At 48.9% G+C, this 27,501-nt stretch overlaps 1 protein-coding gene across 4 annotated transcripts in view; it reads left to right on the top strand.

The window, feature by feature from the left end:
* Positions 1-24,553, top strand: part of GSE1 (Gse1 coiled-coil protein) — a 212,642-nt gene extending 188,089 nt beyond the window's left edge. For all 4 annotated transcript variants that reach the window (XM_087729495.1, XM_087729498.1, XM_087729496.1 and 1 more), the window contains 11 exons: positions 353-544; positions 637-935; positions 1,937-2,264; positions 9,028-9,608; positions 11,814-11,926; positions 13,026-13,296; positions 14,267-14,374; positions 17,380-17,757; positions 19,786-20,061; positions 22,109-22,212; positions 23,417-24,553. In XM_087729495.1, the coding sequence (XP_087585621.1) occupies positions 353-544; positions 637-935; positions 1,937-2,264; positions 9,028-9,608; positions 11,814-11,926; positions 13,026-13,296; positions 14,267-14,374; positions 17,380-17,757; positions 19,786-20,061; positions 22,109-22,212; positions 23,417-23,551 (2,785 nt within the window). In that variant the 3' untranslated portion in view covers positions 23,552-24,553. The remainder of the gene's footprint in view (positions 1-352; positions 545-636; positions 936-1,936; positions 2,265-9,027; positions 9,609-11,813; positions 11,927-13,025; positions 13,297-14,266; positions 14,375-17,379; positions 17,758-19,785; positions 20,062-22,108; positions 22,213-23,416) is intronic.
* Positions 24,554-27,501: the final 2,948 nt, after the last annotated feature.

Below are 27,501 nucleotides of genomic sequence, written 5' to 3'. Positions count from 1 at the left end.
TGGGAGAAGGAAAATTTGCCTTCGTTCGTAATGAAGGTTTCATTTATCCAGGCCTCTTAAGAATATTACAGTGCTGTTCTATTCCGCCAGGGTGGTTTTATCCATTTGACTTTTAAGTGATGCTGCTATTTTATTATTGTTTTATCATTGTGGTAGCTCTGGTGAATGATTTTGTGGTCAAGGAGGAATTCAAGAATACTCCATACAAGTTAGGAGTGAGGGGGGTAAGAAAGCTGTTGCGATTGTTTCTGCCCAGCCTTGCCAAGCTGAATCTTAGTTAGAAGCAAAACGCGATTAAGTTTTGTGGGAAGCTGGCGGGTCAAAATAACCTAACGACTCTGCTTTTCCCCAGAATGGATGATTCCTACTGTCTTTCGGCTCTTCGCTCTCCTTTCTACCCAATCCCAACTCCTGGTTCGCTCCCACACCTCCACCCATCGGCCATGCACCTCCACTTATCGGGAATGAGGTACCCCACCGAGTTGTCCCATTCCTCGCTTTCTGCACTTCAGTCGGAACGCCTCTCCAGCCTGACCGCGGAAAGGTATGGCACGTCGGAACACTTTGGTGATCGGCGGGCCAAAGTTAACCTCCGGGTTTCTGTGAGCTCCCTTTGTTCTTCTCTCGACTCCGCAGGTTGCAGTTGGACGAGGAGCTGCGGCAACGGGAGCGGGAGAAGGAGCGGGAGCGGGAAGCCGATCGGGAGCGGGAACGGGAGCGGGAAAGGGAGCGGGAGAAGGAGCTGGAACGAGAGCGGGAGCGAGAGCGGGAACGGGAGCTGGAAAGGCAGCGCGAGAGAGCCCGGGAAAAGGAGCAGAGCATCATCAAAGCCATGGAAGGCCCCTTCCTGTCGGTCTCAGAGTTGCAAGGGCCAAGGACTCATCCAGCCGAAGAACGTGTCAAACCATCGGAACAGCTAACGCCAAACCGAGCAGGTGACCTTCAGCTGCTTTCTACCAGGCGGTCGGAAAAGCCCAGCCTATTTCCAGGGAGCAGAAACAGATTTCAAACCCGAATCTTGGGCAGGATGAACTCATGGGATGGGTTTGAAGTGTCGTTGATCCAACGAGGGCCTTGCATCTCTTCTTGGGTTGCTTGCATTGCATGCCGTTTCTGTGCATGGCTGAATGCCGCCTGAGGCTTGTTTGGCCCAAGGGTGTTCCGGGGATCCATGGATTAGCCAGTCGGGAATGAGGTGGAGTCTAGTTGCCCCCGTGACCCGACAAATGCGCGCACGACAAATGCGCGCACGACAAAACCGCGTCGCTTAAACCGCGACGTCATCAGTGCGCCGACAACCGCGCGCCGACAACAGCGTGCCGACAGAAGCGCGATTTAATTTAAGGTAAGGGTTAGGTTTAGGGTTAGGGTTAGGGTTAGGCTTAGGGTTAGGCTTAGGGTTAGGCTTGGGGTGGGCTTAGGGTTAGGTTTAGGTTTAGGGTTAGGGTTAGGGTTAGGGTTAGGGTTAGGTTTACAGCGCGCTTCTGTTGGCGTGCTGTTGTCGACACGCTTCAGCGCTCATTCGTCAGCGCGGTATAGAACTCACGGTTTTGTCACCGTGGTTTAGTCGGACGCGCTTTTGTCGGCTGCCCTTTTGTCGGTGAACCAGTTGCCCCTGTAGTCTTCTCCAAGAAGCCGAGACATCCAAGGACTGGCCCTCTCATAATCTTCCCACTTGTTCTCTTTTCTCCCTGCGTTGACCAGAATTATGAAACCCACCTACAACGTACCTGTGTGTGATTTCTCCCAGAACGGTGTCAACAGCCATAAGCATTTTGTGCAAAATTGTGTCCTAGTTGCCCTCTTGTGATGTTCAGACAAGATAAACGCTCCTTGCCTAGACATCTGCCTTCCAGCTTTAACAAATTGCAGGCTTCCTTTTGCCGGTCAACAGTGGCATATATTTATATAAATATATATATTTATGTCCCTGCAGAAAAACCAAAGGACCCTTCTGCTGCCCAGACCCCGAAGGCGGTCCAGCCCCCCTTGCACCAGCCATCTGCCTCGCAGCACCCGGTGCCTAGCTTGATTTCCAGCCACAGTATCTTCCCCCCGCCCGCAGGCAGCACAGCCGCCGCGCTCCTCATCCAACGCACCAACGAGGAGGAGAAATGGCTGGCACGCCAACGGCGGCTACGGCAAGAGAAGGAAGACCGCCAGTCCCAGGTGTCTGAGTTTCGGCAGCAGGTCCTGGAACAGCATTTGGACATCGGGCGCCCAGCCGGACAGATGGAAGTGGAGCATCGGCCAGAGAACTCCAGGTAGCGGCTGGTGGCCTTGGCCTTGTTGTGGGAAGTGAGGGCGCCTGAGTGGCCCCATTGTGGGGGGCGGGGGGAAGTAGCCACCTGCCACCAACGACCCGGCACTTCCCAAGGATCAGCAAGGCCCACGTTTCCCTCTGCTGCCTAGATTTCAGCAGCCACCGTGTTAATGCCACCTGACAGCTGCTTGGATGCCTGGACAGAAGGGGTGAGGTGGCCTCCATGCCATCAACATTGACCAGGTGTCTCTGGGACGGTTGTCGCTAATTCGAGCTGTCTTTGGCAGATGGAGGGGCTTCTAAATCTGATAGGTTAAAGCTGTGCTTGGCACGGCTGCTGGCTGGCGTCGAACAGCAGGGCCCTGGTGGGCTTGAATGGTCCAAGCTTGATATTTAGATCTAAATTATCACCTGCTTTGCCAAAGAGCTAGATGCTTGCTCTTCAGGAGGACAGCAGGGTCTTCTGACCCACCGGGGTGAGGGGTTTTTTGGAGGCCGAGCCGGAGATCAGGCGCCAACCCAGCATCTGTGGAGGGGGTCCAGCCAGCCCTTCCGTTCCTGAGCCGATTCCAAGCAGCCGCTAAACAAGGAAGAGCCGCTTGGGGGTCAAACTTTCTGCTAAGATCTGCTCTTTAAGCAGAACTGACTCGGCTCAGCTCTTCTGCTGGAGCTCATGGTTGGTTTTTGGGTGTCCGTGGGTGATTAGAGAAGTTAATCGGGATAAGGAGGCATGGGTTGCTGGTGTGCCTGGTGGTGTCACTCTCTCCTTCCATCATCCTCTGGTTCACCTGTGTGACAGGTGTCAAGAGAAGGCTTGACAGCTTTCGAACGGCTGCAATTCAGCGGCTCCCGAGCCACTTTGGCTGGATAAGGGGTGCAGCAAACACTACATTTGCCGCACGTTGTTCGTTGCCACGGTTGCAAATCCGTACCTGCCCGGCTTCCTTCCCAACCGCCTCGATTCTCCATCTTGGTATTTTTTTTTTAATATATTTTTCTTTTCTTTTCTTTTTAAAAAAAATAGTTTTTATTAAACATTATTACCTTTAAAAACAGAAAGAAAAACACAACAACATAAGAAAAGGCAACACATACATAACAATATAAAGTAAATATACAGCCTTTTGTATCAGCATTCATTAGTTATACATTCTTTTAAGAGTAAAACATACAAATACAAATGCAATTTTAAACATACAACCCCCCCCCTCCCCTCCCCCCCCCCGCGGTGACAATCATTCACAGCCCAACTTTTTTCTTTCCTTCCTCATTGTTAGGTCCCTAAGCCACATCTTCTCCTTGCAAAGTTCAGGGATCTATTACGATACCCATGTTCACTTTTAACTTTCCCCATTTTAAGTCCCTGCTGTTCTCCTTGTCGCCCACATATACCATAAGTTCCAGCTAAGGTAATGTTCCGTTTCTCCTTTGTCCCTCAGCCAACCCGTCATTCTGTCCATTTCTGCACATTCATAGAAAAGAAGAAAAGAAAGAGAGAGCAGACGTATAGCTCAACTGCAGAATAGTAAAGGGGAATTAGTAGAAACCAAGGGGGAGAAACAGGAAAATTATCCAAGGCTTTTTTCAGCAACTATATAGTAGGGAAGAAGTTTCTGAGGACCAAATTAAGGAATTTTTAGACAATGCAAATCTACCCAAGATCTCAAATGAAGCAAAAGGGGTACTGAACCAAAAGATAACAATAGATGAATTAGAAAAGGCAGTCATCTTGGTATTTTTATAAGCACATGTGCCTATTGTGGCTCCTTAGTTGTCCAGGTCAGTGTTGCCCCATAAGGTGCTTTTTCCAAAAGGCAAGAGGGTTTCCTTTTGTCCTCGAAAGCTGAAGAACCAAAGAAGCTTCTTGGAGGAGAAGCGAGACGTTTTCAAGGACAAATACAAGAAAAAAAAAGTCCAGTTGCCTTTTGGAAAAAAGCACCTTTCGAGTGTTTTGGGGACACCGTTCCGGTAAATCTGCTGATGCTGTCCGGATCTTCCTCCTTTTGTTTTCTTTACGCAACGGCTTTTCATTCCGTTCGTTCGTCTGGCGATGTCTTCTCCGGCCGCTGCTAAGCGTGCTGTTTTGCTGGGAAGGCTGGCAATTGTTCCGTTTCCCCTCCGTCGTAAATTTTGTCTCCTGCAAGCTCTTTGCAAAGAAACACTCCCGTCTTGCCCAGCAGTTGTGTAATGTATCGCGCTGGGAAGCAGCCATGGCTGTTTCGGTACATAGCACCCTGGCGCTCTCGAGCGGGAAGCGGCTCTATGCGCCGCGGCTCCAGCAAATGCGCTGCTTATCGTGTATCCGCTGTTGTCCTTTTGCTACCTATTTAAGGATTACACGGTCGTCATCCTCCGTGCCACTTGAGCGTAACTTTGGGGGGAGGATTGTTTCATGTCGGAATCTGCGAGGCTGAATTGCTGATAGACAGGCGAAATCCGCAAACCTTCCAGGTATTAGAATCTGGGGATCGGAATAGAATATCCGATTCTACTGGATAGAGAGATTGAAAAACACGTTGGAGATTGTCTCGTTTAGGGTTTCTCGCAGGGGTGAAATCCAGCAGGTGTCTGACAGGTTCTGGAGAACCGGCAGTGGAAATTTTGAGTAGTTCGGAGAACCAGCAAATACCACCTCTGGCTGGCCCCTGGAGTGGGGAGGGAATGGGGATTTTGCAGTATCCTTCCCCCTGGAGTGGGGAGGGAGCGGAGAGTTTGCAATCCCTTCTCCTGGAGTGGGGAGGGAATGGAGAGTTTGCAATCCCTTCTCCTGGAGTGGGGAGGGAATGGAGAGTTTGCAATCCCTTCTCCTGGAGTGGGGAGGGAATGGAGAGTTTGCAATCCCTTCTCCTGGAGTGGGGAGGGAATGGAGAGTTTGCAATCCCTTCTCCTGGAGTGGGGAGGGAATGGGGAGTTTGCAATCCCTTCTCCTGGAGTGGGGAGGGAGCGGAGAGTTTGCAATCCCTTCTCCTGGACTGGGGAGGGAATGGAGAGTTTGCAATCCCTTCTCCTGGAGTGGGGAGGGAATGGGGAGTTTGCAATCCCTTCCCCTGGAGTGGGGAGGGAGCGGAGAGTTTGCAATCCCTCCTCCTGGACTGGGGAGGGAATGGAGAGTTTGCAATCCCTTCTCCTGGAGTGGGGAGGGAATGGGGATTTTGCAATATCCTTCCCCCTGCGGTGGGGATTTTGCAGTATCTTTCCCCTGCCAGGCCCACAGAGCCGGTAATAAAAAAAAATTGAATTTCACCACCGGTTTCTCGCCCTTAGCCATACTGACTGGGGGATTCTGGGAATGGAAGTCCAGGCAAGTTAAAATTGCCACGTTTGAGAAACACTGCTAAAAAGCCTATTCATTTAGAGAACGCAAAGGGATCCCCTTCCCCAAGTATCAAGATTCGCAAATACAGACCCTGTATTTATTGCCATTTGAAGCTTAGACCAGGGGTATCCTACCATGCTGGCTGGGGAATTCTGGGAATTGAAGTCCACAGGTCTTAAGGTTGCCAAGATTGGAGGTCTGTAGAAATTTTCCGTCCTCCAGATCATGGTTGTCCCAAAAGTGGGGTTTTTTTCAGGAGGCAAATTGGACTTTCTTCTTTTTTCTTTGAAAACATTTCACTTCTCATCCAAGAAGCTTATTCAGCTCTGACAGAACAGTGGGGAATGGAAGGATTGATAATCCTTGCAGACATCTTATCATTTGCATCCTTTTAGAGAGCCATTGAGAGGCACCTGGAGGTTTACCTGTGTCCTCAGGGTCACCTGAGTGGGGCAAATGGTTCTTGTAGTCTGCAGTTTTTCCTCTGGAAATCCATTCCTATTCCCACACCAGTCCAAAGGTCTTCATCCCAAATTGTGCAGCTAACAGACCCTCTCAAAGGCTGCAAATGACCAGCTGTGTCAGGACCTCTCCATTAGATAATCAGGAAAGAAGACCACGAGACTCCATGTGTAGAAATCAAGTGTACTTTTACTAATTATAAAGGATTAAAGGCGAAGCGTAGCGAAGTCTGATTATTTAGGCGCGAAAGCGATGGATATATAGAATAGCCCATTCCCCACCCCTTGGCATCACAGTTACAGTCCAATCATAATTCTCTCAAGTGTCAGGTGTGAGATAACTTCAAAAGGCATCATGAAGATGGAATGTCGGTGCCGTTAGTCCTGGCGGGAATCTCCCACGCATGCATAGTCCGATAGGCAGCTGAACTCCAGAACCTTCCTCCAGCACAATGAGTAACCCCTCCCAAATACCATGCCCACCCTCCCCGTTTCATGGCAGCCGAAGCGACAGCAAAGCAGAGGCTGACAAGCTGTCTGCAAGGAGTATGAATCCTTCCATTCCCCACTATCCTGTCAGAGCTGAAGAAGCTTCTTGGATGAGAAGCGAAACAGCTTCAAAAGAAAAAAAAACAGAAAGTCCAGTTGACTCCTGAAAAAGCAACTTTTGGGGTGGCTAAGATTAGGCCGTTTAATTTACGGAGATGTCATTCCTGTTTAGGGAAGAGCACTCTAAGCAACGGCGCTTTCTCTGACTTGCAAATCCTTCCTTTTTCTGTGGTTTTAATTCATGGAGGGATGCTTTTCAGGAAAGACACTGACCACTTTAATGGACTCTAAAAGTAGCTTCCTTTTTGGTTAACCAAGCTCAGCTGGCTACCAAAAGGTTCTTGCCACACATTTAATATAAATGACTTAAACTGTGGTTTACAAACTATTGAGCATCTGCTTCGGGGGCCCCAAACGCCTGGACAATATGATTTCTATGCCGGCCAAAGGCATCCCTTCCAGTTTTTTTTTACAGGTTACGTGCTGAACTGGGGAATTCTGGGAATTTGAGGTCCGGACAAGTTGCCAAGGGCTGAGAAACATTGCTTTAGAGCAGTGTTTCTCAACCTTGGCCACTTGAAGATGTCCGGACTTCAACTCTCAGAATTCCCCAGCCAGCGAATGCTGGCTGGGGAATTCTGAGAGTTGAAGTCCGGACATCTTCAAGTGGCCAAGGTTGAGAAACACTGCTTTAAGATGTGTGGACTTCAGCTTCCAGAATTCCCCAGACGCCAATGCTGACTGAGGAATCCTGGGAGTTGAAGTCCGGACATCTTCAAGTGGCCAAGGTTGAGAAACACTGTCCTAGACACTGAATTGTTTATACACGAATGCTGACTGAGGAATCCTGGGAGTTGAAGTCCGGACATCTTCAAGTGGCCAAGGTTGAGAAACACTGCTTTAGAGGGAGACTTTCCACAATGGGGAACAGCAGAGAAGCTCGCTAGGTGGTTCTCAGATGACTGCCGTGTGCTTTTCGTGGGGGGAATTGGCAGGATAATTTGGGTGCAGCTGAGAATTTAAGCACAACACCGTTTGACCAGGAAAATCTGGTTTCTGCCGCATTTAATGTCAACGCCACTAGATGTCGCTCACTCTGATTCCCAGAGGCATGAATGGGACACCTGGTGTGGCCAAGGTGCCCTCTACTGGACAGTATTATAGGGAAGAGCTCCGGCTCCAACTGCACTGAATTGTGATCCAGGGCAGAAACTTGAGTTTGGGGTCTTGTGCGGTGTTGCATAACGACGGGCACAAAATCAGAAAAAGTTTTCTATTAAAGACTGTTTTATTTGCAGAAGGCTTTTGTGGTTATGCATCACAGGATAATTCCCAGAAAACAACAACAACAACAACAGGCAGTGCAAATCGAAATTCCCTAAAAAATAAAAAAAACTTGCGGCCAATTAGTCTTAAAAACAGAAGCTAAAAGGAAAGCATGGAAAAGAGCAACCGGCTCTTTTTCCCTATCACTGCTTGAGAAAAAGAGACAGAGTTGGTCTGATTTGGTTTGGAAGCAACAACACGGAATTGCTTCATGAAGCAATGGGTGGAAACTAATCAAGGAGAGAAGCGACTTAGAACTAAGGACAAATTAGGTGGGGTGTTGGGGGGGAGGGTGGGGGGAGGGAGGGATATATACTCGGTTAGAGACGATGTGTTAGATTTCAATGTAATGCGATTTCACATGTATACTGTTTTTCTTTAATTTCTCTGTTAAAAATAGGATAAGTTAAGTACATTGACATATAGTGGAAATACACCAAGGGGAGGAGGAGTGGGATAGAAGAAAGATGGGTAGAGAGGGATGGGAGAGAGGATGGGAGGGAGGGTGAGAAGGAAGGGAGGGAGTGGATCGGGAGAGAGGAGTGGTAGAGGGGGAGGGGAAGTAGGCTAGAGGGGGATGACGGAGGGAAGATAGAAAGTTGGAGGGGGGGTGGAAGAAAGAGGTGTATGGAGAGTGGAAGAGGTATATTGGGTTTCTATTTTAGGGGGTATTGTTGACAAGAGGAATTGCTGCGATTATTGTTTAATGTTGTATGGCTCCGGCTATGCACAGTATATATGTGAGTGTATGAAAATGAAAAAATGGAAAATAAAAACCTTTTCAAGGAGAAAGCAAAAAAAATAATACTAGAACTAAGGACAAATTTTTCTGACAGTGAGAACCATCAACCCATGGAACAGAGGTTGCCTTCAGAAGTTGTGGGAGCTTCATCCCTGGAGGCTTCCGGGAAGAGACATGCCTGGCATCTGTCAGGAAGGGTGTAGGGTCTCCTGCTTGGGCAGAGGGGTTGGGCTAGATGACCTCCAAGGCCCCTTCCAACTCTGTTAATCTCTAAATCTTGCTCCGTAATGAAAATTCTGGCCGTGAGTCCAGGACTACCTGCACGGAGCCTTGTTTCCGTTAACGCTGTTTTGCTTTCCTCTTTCTCCAGACTGGGTCCAGGCCGCCCCGAACTGGGGGTCCGAGAGCAACCCCAGCATTTCGGAGGGCCCCCTCCGCTCATATCCCCCAAGCCTCAGCCCCATCCGGTGCCCACGTCTCTCTGGAACCCGGTCTCCTTGATCGACGGCCCCACGGACGCTCGGAGGCTACAGGAGAGCCACCCGCTCCCCAGCCACGCCAGCCCTTACGAGTCCAGCCGGCAGGCCATCCCTTTGGTCAAAGTGGAGCGAGTTTTCTGTCCTGAGAAAGTGGAGGACGGTGCCCGGAAAAAGGAAACTTTGGACAAATACCAGCCGGGCCGGGAGACGGGTGGATCCGAGCCGGGTGGGTTTCCTCACGGACCCTCCTTACTAAGCGAATGGGAGAAGCCCCTGCAGCAGAGAACCCCCCACCCACAAAGCCTCCCCTTTGTCGAGGCGTTGAAGAACCCGACCGGCTCCTCGTACAGGCATCTCCTACCCAGAGGCCACGATCCCATGTATGTTTACGACGAATTCTTGCTCCAGCAACGCAAGTTGGTCAGCAAGCTGGACCTAGAGGAGAGGAAGAGGAGGGAAGCGCAGGAGAAAGGTGGGTGACCGTCGACCTTCCTCGGGGGGCTTCCTGCTTCAGATGAGAATTGATAGAACTGGTAGACGGGAATCTCTGAAGCTCAGTGTCGAACTGCGGGCTCCTGGGTGCGCTCCTGAGTTCGGTGGTTTTCTTGAGGACGTTTCATAACCCAACTAGGGAACATCATCAGTGCTAGAAAGGAATGAGATTTGCAGAGAAGAGGAGGAGGACTGTAGGGTTTTTGATGCTCCCTGAGCTTAGTGGCTTTCTTACGGACATTTCGTGACCCCACTAGGGGACATCATCAGTGCTAGAAGGGAGTGGGGTTTGCAGAGTGGAGGATAAGGGAAATGGGAGGGAGAAGAGGAGGAGAAGGAAGAGGAAGAGGAGAAGGAGGAGCGGTGGGGTTTTTGGTGCCCCCCTGAGGTTGGTAGTTTTCTTGCAGACGTTTCGTGACCCAACTAGGGAACATCATCAGTGCTAGAAGGGAGTGGGGTTTGCAGAGTGGAGGAGAAGGGAAATGGGAGGGAGAAGAGGAGGAGAAGGAAAAGGAGGAGTGGTGGGGTTTTTGGTGCCCTCTGAGGTTGGTGGTTTTCTTGCAGACGTTTCGTGACCCAACTAGGGAACATCATCAGTGCTAGAAGGGAATGAGGTTTGCAAAGAGGAGGGAGGAGGGGAGAGAGGAGGAGGACTGTTTCATGGCCCAATTAGGGAACATCATCAGGGTTAGGGGAGAGTGGGGTTTGTGGAGAGGGAGAGAGAGAGAAGCATTTTTCCAATGAAGGTGGAATAAAAGGAATTAAAAGTGTGTGTGGGGGGGAGGCATTACAAGGCCCAGCCTCCAATCCGAGACCCGTGTCTCCCGGTCCAAGCGAAGAGTCCCAAATAAAAGGACCCCTGCCTTGTTTCTGCTTAGCCCCTGCCCCTCCCTCTTCCCCCCTCCCCGCTTTTTCAAAAAAAAAAGGGCCCCGTGGCCTTACCAGGGAGTCGTGCAGACTCCCCCTGCAGCTCCTTTGAAGGCCTGTTGCAAGCGGCTTTGCAAATTGTCTCTCTGAGACAGGCCCAATTAATAAATGATGAACTGAGACCAATAAAGCCGCTTTAAATATTCATCGAGAACGTACAGCCATGGTGGGATTTGCAAAAGGGAGGAAAACAAAACATTTAAGTAGGAAGGGAGGGGGGGGGAGACGTGCGGCTTCCATCACGAGGCAGCGCAGCCTTCTCTATCGGGGAAGAGGGGGTCCCCTTCCTCCTCCTTCCCCAGCGTCCTTCCGGTTGGTCCCTTTGCCGGAATGTGTCAGCTAGCACCCTGGTAGACCTCTATGCCTTGGGGAGGGTATGAGCTCCTCCTGTGCCGAAGGGTTATGGCTCTGGCTTTTCAATGCCCCCAGGTGGCTCCTCCTGGCCTTCATCCAGCTCCATGAAAGTCCTCAGGCCTGGCCTGTAATAACCCCCTGTATGTTGTCTGCCTGATGGTCCCTTCTGGCTCAGGAAGAGAGAGAGTGACATCTGGCAGCAGAACCAGACTGTGGGGACAAGTCCAGCTGCCCTCTCCTGTTTATAAGCACTGGGGGTGGCCAGCCGCTGGCAGCCTCCTGCCTTCCTCCCAGCTTTTCCTGGCCTTCCTTAAACCGGATGCTGGCTTGCATCATTCGTTCCTTTCAGGAGCCGAATGTTTTTCCCCCCCCCACACCCCTCCAGGCAAAATAGCCCTGGCTCAGGCTCCATGCCTGTCTTGGCAGATGGGTAGCTGTCACTATGTAGAGCCATGTCTCCAGCAGGTTGAAATCCAGCAGGTTCTGACAGGTTCTGGAGAACCGGCAGCAGAAATTTTGAATAGTTCGGAGAACCGGCAAATGCCACCTCTGGCTGGCCCCAGAGTAGGGTGGGAATGGGGATTTTGCAGTATGCTTCTCCTGCCACGCCCACCAAGCCACGCCCACCAAGCAACACCACGCCCACAGAACTGGTAGTAGAAAAAATTTGAATTTCACCACTGCATGTCTTGCTTGAGAAGTCCAGCTGCCGCTTGGTGCCACAGTCCTTCGGGGGACCCTGAACAGCTGCGAGAATTAATCCGGCTCTTCCCTGAGAAGACCCATCGTGGTGGGACAGCGTAGGTTGGGTTCCTAGAGGGAGAAAGGGGCACCTGGGCAAAGGTGAAGATGAGGTTTTTGGTGGCCCTCAAAAATTCACACCTGCTCTGCTTGGGGTACGCAGGATATTATTACGATCTGGATGATTCCTACGACGAGAGCGATGAAGAGGAAGTACGGGCTCACCTACGCTGTGTGGCCGAGCAGCCCCCTTTGAAGTTGGACACTTCCTCTGAGGTAGGTCTCCTCTCCTGGTCCCCATAATGGCGTCGGTCGAAGGGTTCTGGCTTGAAACAGAGGGTTCGCTCCCCCAGGAGGCCCAGGGGCGGTGCATTGTACGAACGGTAGCATTGGCTTGGCCTTATGTTTGAATGTTTGAATATTTATTTTATTTATATGCTGCCCTTTTCCCCCGAAGGGGACTCAGGGCGGCTCACAACTCAACCAAGGGAGAGGGGATGCAGACAAAAATTAAAACGACACGCAACAATACATAATTTAAAACACACAACAGTCATACCATTCGAGATGGGGGTAGAAGCTTTTTAGCCCCAGGCCTGTCGGAACAGCCAGGTTTTAAGGGCTTTGCGGAAGGCCTGGAGGGTGGTGAGGGTTCGAATCTCCACGGGGAGTTCGTTCCAGAGGGTCGGAGCAGCCACAGAGAAGGCCCTCCTCCGGGTAGTCGCCAGTCGACACTGACCGGCGGATGGGATTCGGAGGAGGCCTAATCTGTGGGATCTAATTGGTCTAGTGGAGGTAATTGGCAGCAGGCGGTCTTTCAAGTACCCAGGTCCAATACCATGAAGGGCTTTATAAGTGACGACTAGCGCCTTGAAGCGTATCCGGAGACCAATAGGCAGCCAGTGCAGCTCGCGGAGGATAGGTGTTACGTGGGTGAACCGAGGTGCACCCATGATCGCTCGCGCGGCTGCATTCTGGACAAGCTGGAGTCGCCGAATGCTCTTCAAGGGCTGCCCCATGTAGAGCACGTTGCAGTAGTCCAGTCTAGAGGTCACAAGGGCGCGTATTTAAGAAGAATAAAGCCTCTCAGAGGTAAACAGCCAAAATACTAGATAGATAAGCAAAAGATAACGAAATAAGAGGGTTAAAAACTGTGAAATTCAAGTGAAACACATTAGGAGGGGAAACATCATAAAGGTGGCTGTTGCGTAAATGTGGCCTACGTTTTTTTTTGTATTTGTATGTTTGAAAATAAAATCTTTAAATTAAAAAGAAAAAAGAAAACTAGGTCTCGGAGGGAATGGAAGTTTTCCTGGCTGAGGTATATATTTATGAAAGCCTTCACAAGGCTGACGTCCCTCTTTGCTTCTTCCAGAAGCTGGAGTTCCTGCAGCTTTTTGGGCTGACCACGCAGCAACAGAAGGAGGAGCTGCTGATCCAGAAGCGGAGGAAACGGAGGAGGATGTTGAGGGAGAGCAGCCCTTCCCCGCCCACCATCCAGAACAAGCGCCCCACGCCTTCCCCACGCTTTGTCCTCTCCACCCGCTACAGCCCGGATGAAATGAACCACAGCCCCAACTTTGAAGAGAAGAAGAGGTTTCTCACCACCTTCAACTTAACCCACATTACTGCGGAAAAGAGGAAAGGTATTGATTGGCCCCGGGGGGTGGGGGGGGCTGCAGGTTGCAGAGATCCGTGTTTCAGACTAACAAAATAACAAAGAGTTGGAAGAGACCTTGGAGGTCTTCTAGCCCAGTGTTTTTCAACCTTGGCAACTTGAAGATGTCTGGACTTCAACTCCCAGAATTCCCCAGCCAGCATTCTTCAAGTTGCCAAGGTTGAAAAACACTGTTCTAGCCCAACCCCTTGCTCAGGCAGGAAACCCATTTCAGACAAGTCTCCAGTCTCTTCTTAGAAGCATCCAGTGGTGGAGGACCCACAACCTCTGGAGGGAAGGCTAATATTTCTCACTGTCAGGAAATTTCTCTAGGGGAATGATGGAGGGAAGATGGAAAGTTGGAGGGGGGGGGCGAAAGAAAGGGTGTATGGAGGGTCGAAGAGGTACATTGGGTTTGTATTTTGGGGGGTATTGTTGACAAGAGGAATGGCTGTGTTTATTGTTTAATGTTATAAGGCCCCGGTTATGCACAGTATATATGTGACTGTATGAAAATGAAAATGGAAAATAAAAACACATTTACAACAAGGAAATTTCTCCTTAATCCCAGATTGCTTCTCTCCTGGATTAGTTTCCATCGCTTGCTTCTTTTACTGCCTTCTGGTGCTTTGAAGAACAGGTTGACTCCCTCTTCTTTATGGCAACCCCTAAAATATTAGAGCACTTTTAGCATGTCTCCCCGTCCTTCTTTAGTGAAGGACTAGAGGTACCCAATTCCAGCAATCATTCTTCGTATGTTTTAGCCTCCAGTCCCCTAATCGTTCTGCAGTTTTCTGGAGGGTCCAAAACCGTATTTTTATCTTAGATTGTTTGCCTTGTCCCGAGTCTTGAAAAACACTCCCGCCAATCACCTCAACTGGCTATAACTCACACTCAATCCCTTGCACAAAGTGATTCTTGCTTCCTGTCCTTGAGCCTTTAAAAACCGTCTCTTGCAGATAAAGAGAAGTTGGCAGAGATGCTTCATGCCATGAAACAGAAGAATGCCTGCACGGCACCGCCAGTGAAAAACTCCCCACGGGACAGCCCCACTATTGTCCAAGCTGGTAAGTAGCTACCATATTTCTCGGAGTATAAGACGCACCAAGATTTTGAAGAGGTACATTTAAAAAAAAAAAAAAGTGTTTGCACTCTGCAGACGTCCCAAAACCTCTGCATGCCTCGTTTTTTTGTGAAAAATGGGGCATGCACAGAGTTTGACAGGCCTGCAAAGTCCTCCTGGGGGCTGGGGGGAGGGAACGGACAAAAAGGAGCAAAAAATGATCAGTTTTTCATGAAAATGAGCCCGTTTTTTGCCAAAAAAAAAAGGAGCATGCATAGACTTTAGGAGGCTTGTAGAGTGCTCCAGGGAGCTGGGGAGGGGGGAGGCAAAAATGAACACAAAACAGCCCATTTTTCACTCATGTTTGCCCTCCCCAGCCCCCAGGAGCACTTTGGAGGCCTCCCGAACCCTCTGAACGTCCATTTTTGCAAAGGGGGTGGGGTTTCGGGAGGCCAAAAATGCTGTATTCAGTGTATAAGATGCACCCAGATTTTCACCCTCTTTTGTGTGGGGGGAAAAGGTGCATCTTATACTCCCGAAATTACGGTATATAAATGGTGGCGTCTCCTGGCAGGACCATGGACAGTGGCTCCCTGAAGCTGGGAGATTCTTCTGATGGAACCACATCTCCTCATCTAACCCTTTCCTGGCCACAGTGTGACCTTTGTCATTTCCCAGAGACCTGTTTGGTCTGCTGGATGTTTTTATCTCTCGGGACAGCTGTGATTATCTTGATTTCCCCCATCAGAAGAAGGTCAGGGGTCACCAAAGGAAGCATCTGGTGGAAACGCGAACCTTTCCCCATCTTTGCAGAAATTTCAAAAGAGGGGTGAGGGTGGAAATGCCCCTTGGCCCTCATTATCTCCAAGTGCTTCTGAAATCATGCCAAGGCAGACCAGGATTGGGACTAGGGGAAGCAGAGAAGAATCATACTTAAATGCTGTGCAAGAGCACAGTTTGGGTGGTCGCCATTAATCCACCCGTCAAACAAAATCATTGATCTGGGCTCCGTGGTTGTTTATTTGTGTGTGTATCTTCCTGGACCAACTGTTTTCCTCTTGGAGGATGAGCTTCGAGCGAGCCTAAGGCAAGGTTTGAAATTAAATCGCTATCAAAGGGAGTAATGATGTGACATGCAGTGCCTCAATTGGCCCATCCCAAAACTACGGCTGGGAGGGGAGGGTTCAGGGGTGGGTTCCTGCCAGTTCTAACCTCTTCTATAGAAGAGGTTTCACAAATCTACAGTGATGTTCCAGCTCCCTCCCCCCGCCCGTTTGCATATCATCAAGATGAAGAGCGAGAGGAGGAATTCTGGGAGTTGAAGTCCACAAGTCTTAAAGCTGTCAAGTTTGAACACCCCTGGGGTGTTTTTTTCTAAAGGGTAACTTCACAGCTTTAAGACTTGCACACTTCAATGCCAGAGTTCCTGAGCCAACATGACTGAAGGAGGAATTCTGGGAGTTGAAGTCCACAAGTCTTAAAGCTGTCAGGTTTGAAGACCCTTAGTTTTTTTTCTAAAGGGTTAGGGGTGCAAGGATTTTGTAACTTGATAGCTTTAAGACTTGCTTCAAATGCCAGTGCTTCAAATGCCTGAGTTTCTGAGCCAACATTTTGGTGCTAAGCAAGAGCGTTGTTAAGTGAGTTTCACCACATTTTACAAGTTGGCCAGGCCCAACCAATCACATGGCTGGCAAGCCACTTCCACCCAGTCACATGACCGGCAAGCCACTTCCACCCAGTCACATGGCCGGTAAGCCACTCCCACAAAGCAGGGCACACCTACAGAAGAGGTTCTAAAAAATTTGAAACCCACCACTGGGAGTGGGGATGCCAGGTTAGAAGCAAATGTAGGATTCGGGTTAATGTCAGGGTTCCAAATAGCATCCAAAATAAAATCAGAGTCCGATGCAAAGGATTCCTCAAAGTTCCAATTGATTAAGAGAGCCATGTTGGCACATCTGGGAAAACCCGAATCTGAAAGCTTCCCGGTTTTCCCCACCCAGTTGAAGGTTCAAGATCCTGTCCCCACCCCCAGAAGCCCATCACATTGTCCAATCCCCCACTGCCACGATGACAGATTCCACCCATCCAGTTCCGGCCAGGTGCAGAGACAAAGATAGCAATAGCAGTTAGACTTATATACTGCTTCATAGGGCTTTTAGCCCTCTCTAAGCGGTTTACAATGTCAGCATATTGCCCCCACAGTCTGGGTCCTCATTTCACCCAGATAGATAGATAGATAGATGGATGGATGGATGGATGGATGGATGGACGGACGGACAGATAGATATAGAGAGAGGGAGAGATAGATATAGAGGGAGGGAGGGAGGGAGAGATAGATATAGATAGATTTGGATAGGATAGATAGATAGATAGATAGATAGATAGATAGATAGATAGATAGATAGATAGATAGATAGATAGATAGATAGCAATAGCAGTTAGACTTATATACCGCTTCATAGGGCTTTCAGCCCTCTCTAAGCGGTTTACAGAGTCAGCATATCACCCCCACAGTCTGGATCCTCATTTTACCCACCTCGGAAGGATGGAAGGCTGAGTCAACCCTGAGCCGGTGAGATTTGAACAGCCAAACTGCAGAAATGACCTTGGCTTTCTAAGAAGAATGTTGTTATGGCTACATACCACCCAACTCCGTTAGTCCTCCCCCCCTCCCATTTTCCCACAATAGAAAGTAGAAAGCGTGGCAGGCCTGAAGGCTAAAAGGAAAGATGGCTTGCAGGCATGACAGCAGGAGCTGAAGAAGCTTCTTGGATGAGAAGAGAAACGTCTTCAAAGAAAAACCAGGAAGTCCAGGGGGAAAAAAGCATCTTTGCCACAACCATGTCCTCCAGAGACCTTAAAAAAAAAGTTAAATGGAAAGGTTTCTTTCTGCGTGACGGGATTGGGCCCTCCATCTCCTGCTCCTGGAGTAGGAATCCCAGAGGTGTCATGGGGCAGAGCATCTTCTGGGTCCTAACTGATGTGTGGCTTTTTCCTTCCCCCAAGACTCACACGTCCATCAAACGGCGGTGGCAGACTTCGAGAAACCAGTCGCCGTTGCTCCTGCGTCTGTGCCGGAAGTCCCGAAGGCCACGGAGTCGTGCAGAACAAATCACCTGAGACCCCCGGACTTTACCAGAGCCAAAGAGCCCCTTCCCCTCCCGGCGGAGAAGCCCAGGTTAAGCGACGGGCACACGGTCAAGAAGAACTTCACGCTCCTGAACTGCGTCCGGGGCCCGTTGCCGAAAGAGATCCCCGTCCCGCTCTCCCACAGCGTGAACGGGAAGAACAAGCAGTGGGAGCCCTTCCTGGCCGAGGAGTTTGCGCACCAGTTCCACGAGTCCGTCTTGCAGTCCACCCAGAAGGCTTTGCAGAAACACAAAGGTAAGGGGGAAGGAGGCCCCCTGACCCCAGAGAGGGAGGGAGGGAGAGAGAGAGAGAGACAAAGAGAAAGCGAGGGAGAGGGAGGGAGAGAGAGAGAGAGAGAAGAAGGAGGGAGAGAGAGAGACAAAGAGAAAGAGAGGGAGAGGGAGGGAGAGAGAGGGAGAGAGAAGAGGGAGGGAGAGAGAGAGAGAAAGAGAGGGAGAGGGAGAGAGAGAGAGAAGAGGGAGGGTGGGAGAGAGACAAAGAGAAATAGAGGGAGAGGGAGGGAGAGAAGGAGTGGGAGGGAGAGAGAGAGAGAGAGAAGAGGGAGGGAGGGAGAGAGAGACAAAGAGAAAGAGAGAGAGAGGGAGAGAGATGGAAGGAGAGAGACAAAGAGAAAGAGAGGGAGAGAGAGAGAGTGAGAGTGAGAGTGACAAAGAGAAAGAAAGAGAGGGGGAGAGGAAGAGAGAGAGGGAGAGGGAGGGAGGGAGGAAGAGACACAAAGAAAAAGAGAGAAAGAGAGGGAGAGAGAAAGACAAAGAGGAAGAGAGAGAAGAGGGAAAGGGAGAGAGAGAGAGGGAGAGAGAGAGAGACAAAGAAAGAGAAAGAGAGAGAGGGGGAGAGAGAGGGAGAGAGAAAGACAAAGAGAAAGAGAGAAAGAGGGAGAGGGAGGGAGGGAGATAGAGATAGATAGATAGATAGATAGATAGATAGATAGATAGATAGATAGATAGATAGATAGATAGATAGATAGATAGATAGATAGATAGATATTAACTGCAGGAGTATCCATAGCTGGTCCTCGATGTAAGACCACAATTGAGACTCCCAAATTTCTGTTTGTAAAGCCAAGACAGTTGTTAAGGGAATTTGGCCCTGTTTTACGACCTTTCTTGCCATGGTTGTTAAGGGAATCACTGCAGTGCTTAAGTTAGTAACGGGGTTGTTAAATCCAGGCATCTTAAAGTTGCCAAGGTTCAGAAGCATGGCTCTACCAGAGGCCTCTCTATGGCACTGCGCTATCGCCAGCTGCTCTTCTGCTTTCTGGTGTGCGCATGAGCACCAGCCAGCTGATCTTCACACATGCCGGAGCACCGGAAACCAGAAATCCAACGGGCTGGTGCGCATGTGTGCAACGGCCCACCTGGTCTTTGGGTTTCCAGAGCTCTGGCGCACGCGAAGACCACCTAGCTGGTGTGCACGAAGAAGACCAAGTGGCTGGTGCGTAGCTGGTCTTTTGAGTTTCTGGGGCTTTGGTACACACACACACACATAGCAATAGCAATAGCAGTAGACTTATATACCGCTTCATAGGCCTTTCAGGCCTCTCTAAGCGGTTTACAGAGAGTCAGCATATTGCCCCCAACAATCTGGGTCCTCATTTTACCCACCTCGGAAGGATGGAAGGCTGAGTCAACCCTGAGCCGGTGAGCCGGTGAGCCGGTGAGATTTGAACCACTGAACTGCTGATCTAGCAGTAGCCTGCAGTGCTGCATTTAACCACTGCGCCACTTTGGCTCATACACACACACACACACACACACACCTTCCGGTTTGGGCACTGGGGGCTGAAAAGGTTTGCCATCACTGGTATAGGGTCTCCTGCTTGAGCAGGGTTCAACTAGAAGACCTCCAAGGTCCCTTCTAACTTTACATAGCAATAGCAATAGCAATGTTAGACTTATATACCGCTTCATAGGGCTTTCAGCCCCCTCTAAGCGGTTTACAGAGTCAGCATATTGCCCCACAACAACAATCCGGGTCCTCATTTTACTCACCTCGGAAGGATGGAAGGCTCAGTCAACCCTGAGCCGGTGAGATTTGAACAGCCGAACTGCAGAACTAGCAGTCAGCTGAAGTAGCCTGCAGTGCTGCATTTAACCACTGCGCCACCTCGGCTCTACATTCTGTGCTCTAAATCCAAAGTCTTCCCGTAGCTCTCTCCACATTCATAGGACTCTTCAGAAATTATAATGGCGCCAGTCCTGAGCAAAAGCCGTCGTTAAACTGGGAGTTCAATGTCTTCCTTTTATATCTGCTGTCCTTTAGGCAACTCAATGGTTCATTCGGCAGAGCAGAACCACAAAGTGGACGCTTCCATCCATTATAACATTCCGGAACTGCAGACTTCCAGCTGGGGATCTTTGCCTCAACAAAACGGGCAGAAAGACCCCCAGCACAAGGGGCTGGCTCCTCCAGAACACCAGAAGGTCTCCGATTCCGAAGAGGACGAGGAAGAGGAAGAGGAGGAGGAGGAGGAGTACCCCAGACCAAAATGGCACGGGATCGAAGCAGTCTTCGAGGCTTATCAAGAGCACGTCGATGGTAAGGATGGCGTGGTCCAGGATGGCCGTTTCTCAATCTTGCCCACCTTTTTTAAGACACGTGGACTTCAACTCCCCAGCCAGCTATGCAATTGAAAGCAATTGAAAGCAGAGGGACCGGGATTTGTTTCCCATCGACTTAAAAGGGATTTGAAATGCAAAGCGCTAAATTTTGATAGGGTGGAATTGACTTAGGCATTGACTGATTTGTTGATCGTGGTCATTACTGATTGCTGGCCACCGAGTAGGGACAGTGCTTGGAGTTGCCGGTGATAGACTAATAAACAGAAGCATCCGCCGAGAACAATGATCCTTTGTTTTCTAGATATTGAGCATTTAGTTTGGCCAAGTTTCCCAAAAAAAAAAGAGAGAGAGGGAAAAAAAACGGGGGGAGGAGGAGAAGCAGACATAATCACCCAAGTGTGTGTTCGCCAGACTGCTGGGAGTGGGCAGGGACTTCATTTTTGCAATCTGTTGCAAATTCCATTTGCGATCCAGTAAGCTAATTCTGAAAGGAACAAGATGTTAAAAGGCCATTCTTTTTTCAAGGGAAAAAAACTCCTATCTATCTTGTCTGTCTGTCTGTCTGTCTGTCTGTCTGTCTGTCTGTATCCATCCATCCATCCATCCATCCATCCATCCATCCATCCATCCATCCATCCTGGCCTGGACAAAACAAAATAAATTATTGGCCATTGTTAATTTTAATTCAAAAAAATTTTTTTTAAAAAAATGTTATTGTCAATTCTTATTGGGTTCGTTTGGGTTATTCTATTTAATTTTTTAAAACTTTTATAGCAGTTAGACTTATATACCGCTTCATAGGGTTTTCAGCCCTCTCTAAGCGGTTTACAGAGTCAGCATATCACCCCCAACAACAATCCGGGTCCTCATTTCACCCACCTCGGAAGGATGGAAGGCTGAGTCAACCTTGAGCCGGTGAGATTTGAACAGCCAAACTGCAGAACTGCAGTCAGCTGAAGTAGCCTGCATTGCTGCATTTAACCACTGCGCCACCTTGGATCTTTTGTATTATGTGTTTCTCTTAATGTTGTACGCCGCCCTGAGTCCTTGGGAGAAGGGCGGCATATAAATCTAATAAACCTAAACCATACATCCATCTCTATTCCCCATTCCTCTCCCTCTCCAAATCCTATTTCTCTCCATACCCATACCCCATTCCTTTATCCATCCATCAATCTACCCATCAATCAATCAATCTGTCCCACCCCATCCCATCCCATCCTATTCTATCCATCGCATTCTGGAGCATCTTGCTGGAGAAGGCAGAGAAATTTCATTTTTCTTATTGCAAAAAAGCCAATGGGCTACTTCCGAATGCTCTAATATGTAGATTACAATTTTCCTTATTCAATATGAAATTTATTTTCTGCCCATCTCTTATTCCGACCTCTCACCATGGTTCGGGCAGGGAGGAAGGGCCTGGATTTAATTTCCCAAAATGTGAGAGAAACAGTGTGGCCTGAACCAGAGAAGGTAGCAGTTCTGTTAGCCGTGATCAGCAGTATGATTCTTAGTCCAGTGTCATCATCTTTCATCATCTTAATGAGCCTATAATCCCTTGCAGGGTGGCGTCTGGGCAACTTAATGGAGCTAGCAGAGTATTTAATGGCCGGATGCCCTGCCAGGTCGCCAATGCGGAGTTTTGTTTCAGCAGATATATATTCTCATTGAGAGAAAGATCTGCCTCTACCTAGGATCGAACTCATAGCCTCCTGATTGTGAGGCGAGAGTTCCACCTCTAGGCCACCGTAGCACTCCAATTCTTACTCCAGTGTGCCTTGGCCAAAAATAGCATCTGAGCTGGAAAGGTAGATTAACATCTGTATTTATGCATGTGAGTATCTCCCCCACAGGTTCAAGGCGAAAAGACAGTTAGAAATCGGGGAAATCACTTGTATTCATTTATGGTTCCAATCTATTGGGTTGGAAGCGGCTCACCAATTGGCCGGCTTCACGGGGAGGTTTGTAAACGGTTTGTTCTCCTGCCGCCATCAGTTGACTAACCGGTTCAAATTGCACCGCAGAGCAAAACCTGGAGCGGCAAGTGCTGCAGACACAATGCCGACGTTTGGAGGCCCAGCACTACAGCCTCAGTCTGACCGCAGAACAGCTCTCGCACACCATGACGGTGAGTAGGCCTTCAGCCCCACTCCCTCGGGCAAGCCGTCCGTGAGTTTTCTTGGCCAAACAAGAGGTCCTCTTCCGATGGAGGCTTCCCGAGAGCCTGAAGCCAACTCCTGGTCCCGACCAAATCCCCTTTTATTAATTGACTGTGAATTCTGCTCATTCGCATCCAGCGAAGTCTTTCAAAGGAGGATTTACAGTCACAGACCTTATCTGGCTTGGGAGGATTTACAGTCACAGACCTTATCTGGCTTGGAGAGCTGCCAGGCCGATCTCTGCAAAAATTTGGCAAGGAGTCTTGGGGAGTCAAGAACCAATTAAGCGAACTAATTGTCTCCTGCAAACTCCACTCCCCTTTCGCTCCTCTTTTATCTCCTCTGGGAGGGGCCATTCACCGTCCACCTGTGGCTTTACTCCCAAGTCGACCTCTGTTCTTTAGCTGTTCCCTTCGTCTGGCAATACTGCGCATGCGCACACTGGGAACAGGCTCCAGCTGTTCGTCTGCCTCACTGATGTCTGACTCCGAAGGCAGCTGATAACTGTCAGACGGCCCTGGCCCTCTCTCTGCCTTCAACACAGAGCCCTCATCAGAGCCTTCCCCAGACTCCAGGACTGGCCCATCTTCCTCCCCAACCTCCTCACTGTCCGAATCTGCTGCCAGCTTCCCTGGCTGCTGGTGGGCCACAAAAGGTCAATGCCTTTTCAGTGGTGTGTGTGTGTGTGTGTGTGTGATTTCCTCATTGAGACTCCAGGCCTCGGATCTCTCCTTGGTCTCCCATCCACCTCTGCTTAACTCCTCTGCCACTCAGTCCCAGGCACGGTGGATGTTGGTTCCTTTGGCATAACATGGTGGTCGCCGAAGCAAAAGAAGAAATTCTGGCGTCGGGGAAGGTTCTGCGACATTTCAATTCAGGAGTTGTGTTTTTGGTGCTGTGTTTTTCCAGAATACTAGAAATCAGAGGTGTCCAGTCTTGGCCACTTCAAGACTCGTGGGCTTCAACTCCCAGAATTCCCCAGCCAGCCATGAACGTTTTAAGTCTTTGGGACTTCAACTCCCAGAATTCATCATGGCTGACGGGGGGGAATTCTGGGAGTTGAAGTCCACAAGTCTTAATGTGGCCAAGCTTGGACATGCAATGCTATAGATCCCTGCCTGCCTCAGCGGAGGAGGACGCGAGCGTCTCAACCGATTCTTCTCTTCTCCGCAGGAACTAAGGAACCAGAAGCAGAAAATTGCCTCGGAAAGGGAACGGATTCAGGCCGAACTTGATCACTTGAGAAAGTGCCTTGCGTTGCCAGCCATGCAGTGGTCCCGGAGTTATTTCAAGGGGTATCCCAGGTGACATGCCCCTTGCCCTAGGCCAAACATAGAGTATAGAAATAATAATAATAATAATAATTAATAATAATAATCTATTTTATTACCTGGAATATTTAATATTTTTCACGGGGAGGTTTGAAGCTTAAATAAATAATAAATAAAAAAAGAATAAATAAATAAATCAAAAGGATGTGCCATGCATGGAGCAAAAAACAAAACAAACAAACCACGATTTGGCGGGAAGCCAGGAAAAAAAACAAGGATAAATCTGAACCCCGCCTCTTTCAGAAGTGCAACCGAACTCTTGAGACTTGTTTTATTTTATTTTTTTTGAAACTCCGCGAGTGATCCATTTCGACGGAAGTCTACGTTTTTCAAGACTTTGGAAAGGGTTCATTTCCCTTCGGCATCTTCGTCTGCTTTTCTTCCTTCTCTCTCCCTTTTTTTTTATTTTTTATTATTTTTTTGTCTTTTGAAGATCTTGGTCGAATCCGGAGATTCCATCAATGACACTAAACGCTCCCTCTTCCTGTCCCCGGAGGAGCCGCTGGATTTAAAATCCCGGCTTCCCGCTCCGCCTCGTTGCCATAACCCCTTCGATTGCGACACTCGAGCCCTCCTGCTTCGTTTGTTCTTGAAATACGTTTGTCTCCTCGTCCGAGAGAACACCCAGCATACCCACCATTGTTTTTTTTGGTTAGAACGAACTGGATATTTGGGATAACCTTAAAACCTGCACAGTCAATAAATCTAGTAGAATAAGAAAAACCGCAGCTCCCAACGCCGGACTTCCCATGCATCCGTCAGCTTTTGGGCTGGAAGTGCACTTCATCCTGACAAATAAAAAAGTGAATACACAAAAAAACAAGGTACACTTTTTATTCCTGGGGAGGGGAAGGAGGGGCGAGATGTACAGAACATACCGACGCATAGATTATGTACCCTGGCGGGTAGAATTTTCATACAAAGATTTTGCAATTAAAAAGAGTTGGAAAAAAAATAAAATAAAATAAAAGGTGCTTCAGCCTTAGTGTGTATATATTTAAAAAAAAAAGAAGTTTTGTATGTTTTTATTACTTTAATTATTATTATAAAAAGCTTGCCATTTTCAATATGTTTCTGCTTTTTTTTCCTCCTTTTTTTCTTGGCAAAAGGGAAAAAAAAAAAAACGGGCTTGCTTTATGTGTTTTTACAGCTGCTGGTCAGGACCTGATAAAATAATAAAAGTGTTTTTGTTTTGTTTTTTTAAAACAATTTTAAAGGGGAGTTTTCTGCTGGGCGAGTGTGTTCCACCTGTTGATTATTTTGCAGCACGGAGCGCCAGTTGCTGGTGGAGAAAGAAACTCTTGCTGAAAACAGAATTATCTTCCCCCTTCGTTTTCTCTGGCGTCTTTCTGTCCTTCCCTTCCCTCTTTTTCTTCAAAGCACTTGGAGTACCAACCGTGCTTCACTGCTATTGAGAAGACAAGAAACCACTAAGATTTTAGTTACCAGATTTGGTTCGCCGACAAAAGGGCGACCGACAAAAGCACGCCTGACTCAACCGCGGTGACAAAACCGCGAGTTCTAAAGCGCTCCGACGAATGAGCACTGAATCGCGCCGACAACAGCGCGGTGACAGAAGGGCGCTGTAAACCTAAACCTAACCCTAAACGTAACCCTAAACGTAACACTAACCCTAAACTTAACCCTAACCCTAAACCTAACCCTAAACCTAACCCTAACCCTAACCCTAAACCTAAACCTAACCCTAAACCTAACGCTTACCTTAACTTAAATCGCCCTTCTGTCGCCGCGCTGTTGTAAATCGCCCTTCGGTCGCCGCGCTGTTGTCGCCGCGCTGTTGTCGGCGTGTTGATGACGTTGCGGTTTTAGCAACGCGGTTTTGTTGTGCGCGCTTTTGTCGGGTCACAACCAGATTTAAGGCGTTGAAGTGGATTTAATCATCATCTGTTTTACCTGCAACATCTAAAATCATACATGGGTGGCACCGATTTTCTGAAATGTCGTTTCCCCCCCCCCCCCCCGCTTTAGAAGATCTATCCCGAATTGTCAAAGAAGTATATGGAAAAAAAGAAGGCAACAGTCATGCTGCTTATTTAAAGCTAGAGTTGTTCACACACAAACACCCAATCTGGTGGCATGACAAAAAAAAGCCCATTCTGCAAGGGGAGAAAGACAGTTCTCCACTTAACGACCATTTCATTAGTGTCTGTCCCAGTTACAATGGCACACTGAAAAAAAGCGACTTCTTCTTACTGAGCAACGGTTGAAGCATCTTCACAGTTCCCATCCCCACAATCTGGGCACTTTGGCAACCAAGTTGCCTTTGGGATGCTTGCAAGACCACCGCGGCATTACGGGACCCTCAATGGCAACTTTCCCAGCCAGCTTCCCATAAGCAGTCAGTGAAAGAAGCTGGGTTCACTTAATAACTGCGGGTTTTTGCGTGGCAAAAAGGTTGTAAAATCAGGCAAATGATTCGTTTAACAACCTTCTTGCTTAGTTCTAGTTGTGGTTCTAAACTGAGGGCTACCTGTGCTTTGCAAATGGACCTCAGCAAACTTGCCTGGGTTTTTATTTTTTTGCGTTTCACTGGTGCTAAATACCACCATCTTTCCTGCCAAATGAAATTATCTACTATGGTTGGGACTCCTGGAATATGGTGGGGCTGCCGCTGGGCTAATTCTTTACCATAGGATCGTGATGGCACGCATAGCCATCTCTCTGGGCACTCCAGCAGTTGCCTGTTGATCTTATGCATTCTGGCGCGCGCGTGCGCTCCGGCCAGCTGGTCTCCATGTACGCGGGAGCACAGGAAACTGGAGGAGCAGCTCTCCCCGGCAGGCACACACATGCTGGCCAGCTGGTCTTCGTCCATGCATGCATGTTAGAAAATGGAAGACCAGGCGGCCGGCACCCATGCGTGTGCTGGGAAGCTGAGCTTCCAGTTTCTGGCGCTCCTGTGCGCACCGGAGAGCTTCTCTTCCGATTTCCGTACGCACGTTCCCATTTTGACACTGAGCCGAGGTGGTGCAGTGGTTAAATGCAGCACTGCAGGCTACTTCAGCTGACTGCAGTTCGGCTGTTCAAATCTCACCGGCTCAGGGTTGACTCAGCCTTCCATCCTTCCGAGGTGGGTAAAATGAGGACCCGGATTGTTGTTGGGGGCGATATGGTGACTCTGTAAGCCGCTTAGAGAGGGCTGAAAGCCCTATGAAGCGGTGTATAAGTCTAACTGCTATTGCTATTGGTGCTGGAAAGGTTTGCCACCGCGGCCATAGGATATACGAGAGAGGAGTTTGAAGGAAGTAGCCCTTTGGGACCTCTTAAAGCAGCTGCGTCTTTCTCCAAAGTACAGTTAGTCCTGGACTTAAAAGACCAAAATGGAGCCCAACATTTCCATGGTTAAATTAGACAGTTGTGATGTGAATCTTGCTCCGTTTTACCTCCTCTCCTGCCAAGGTTGTTAAGTGAATCTTTGCAGTTGATAAGTTAGTAAAGCCGGTTGTTAAAGTGAATCTGGCTTCCCCTCGCCAGGAGGTTGCAAAAGGCAATGGTTGCAAATGCGAACCATTTGCCAAAAAGCCTGAATTTTGATCGCGAGGATGCTGGAAAGGTTGTCCCTGTGAAAAATGGTCCTAAGTCGCTGTTTCCAGTGCCGTCGTAACTTTGAATGGCCACTAAATGAATTGTTGTAAGTCGAGGACTGCCTTAGCTGCTTTGAGAACAAGCCTCCCCTCCTTTGTGCTCTCCCTCTGTTGCTAAAGATTCAAAAAGAACGATGTTCCTGTGCCTTTTGAAGCAGTTTTGAATATTTTGGCCCTCTTAATTCGGCAGCTCACATTGTGACGGCCGTAACTTTACGGGGCTTCTGGATATTTATAAGGAATTGGTTGAGAGTTTAGCATTTTGGGGTTTTTTTTTCTTCTTCTTTAAAGCACAATCTGAGTGACTTTTTACACTGAAGGC

This window comes from Thamnophis sirtalis, unplaced genomic scaffold (assembly GCF_051295495.1).
Source record: "Thamnophis sirtalis isolate CommonGarterSnake01/CBP01778 unplaced genomic scaffold, rThaSir2_p1.2 scaffold_14, whole genome shotgun sequence".
Classification (NCBI taxonomy): domain Eukaryota; kingdom Metazoa; phylum Chordata; class Lepidosauria; order Squamata; family Natricidae; genus Thamnophis; species Thamnophis sirtalis.
The sequence above is the reverse complement of the archived record's forward strand: the minus strand, read 5'-3'. Positions and strand labels throughout refer to the sequence as shown.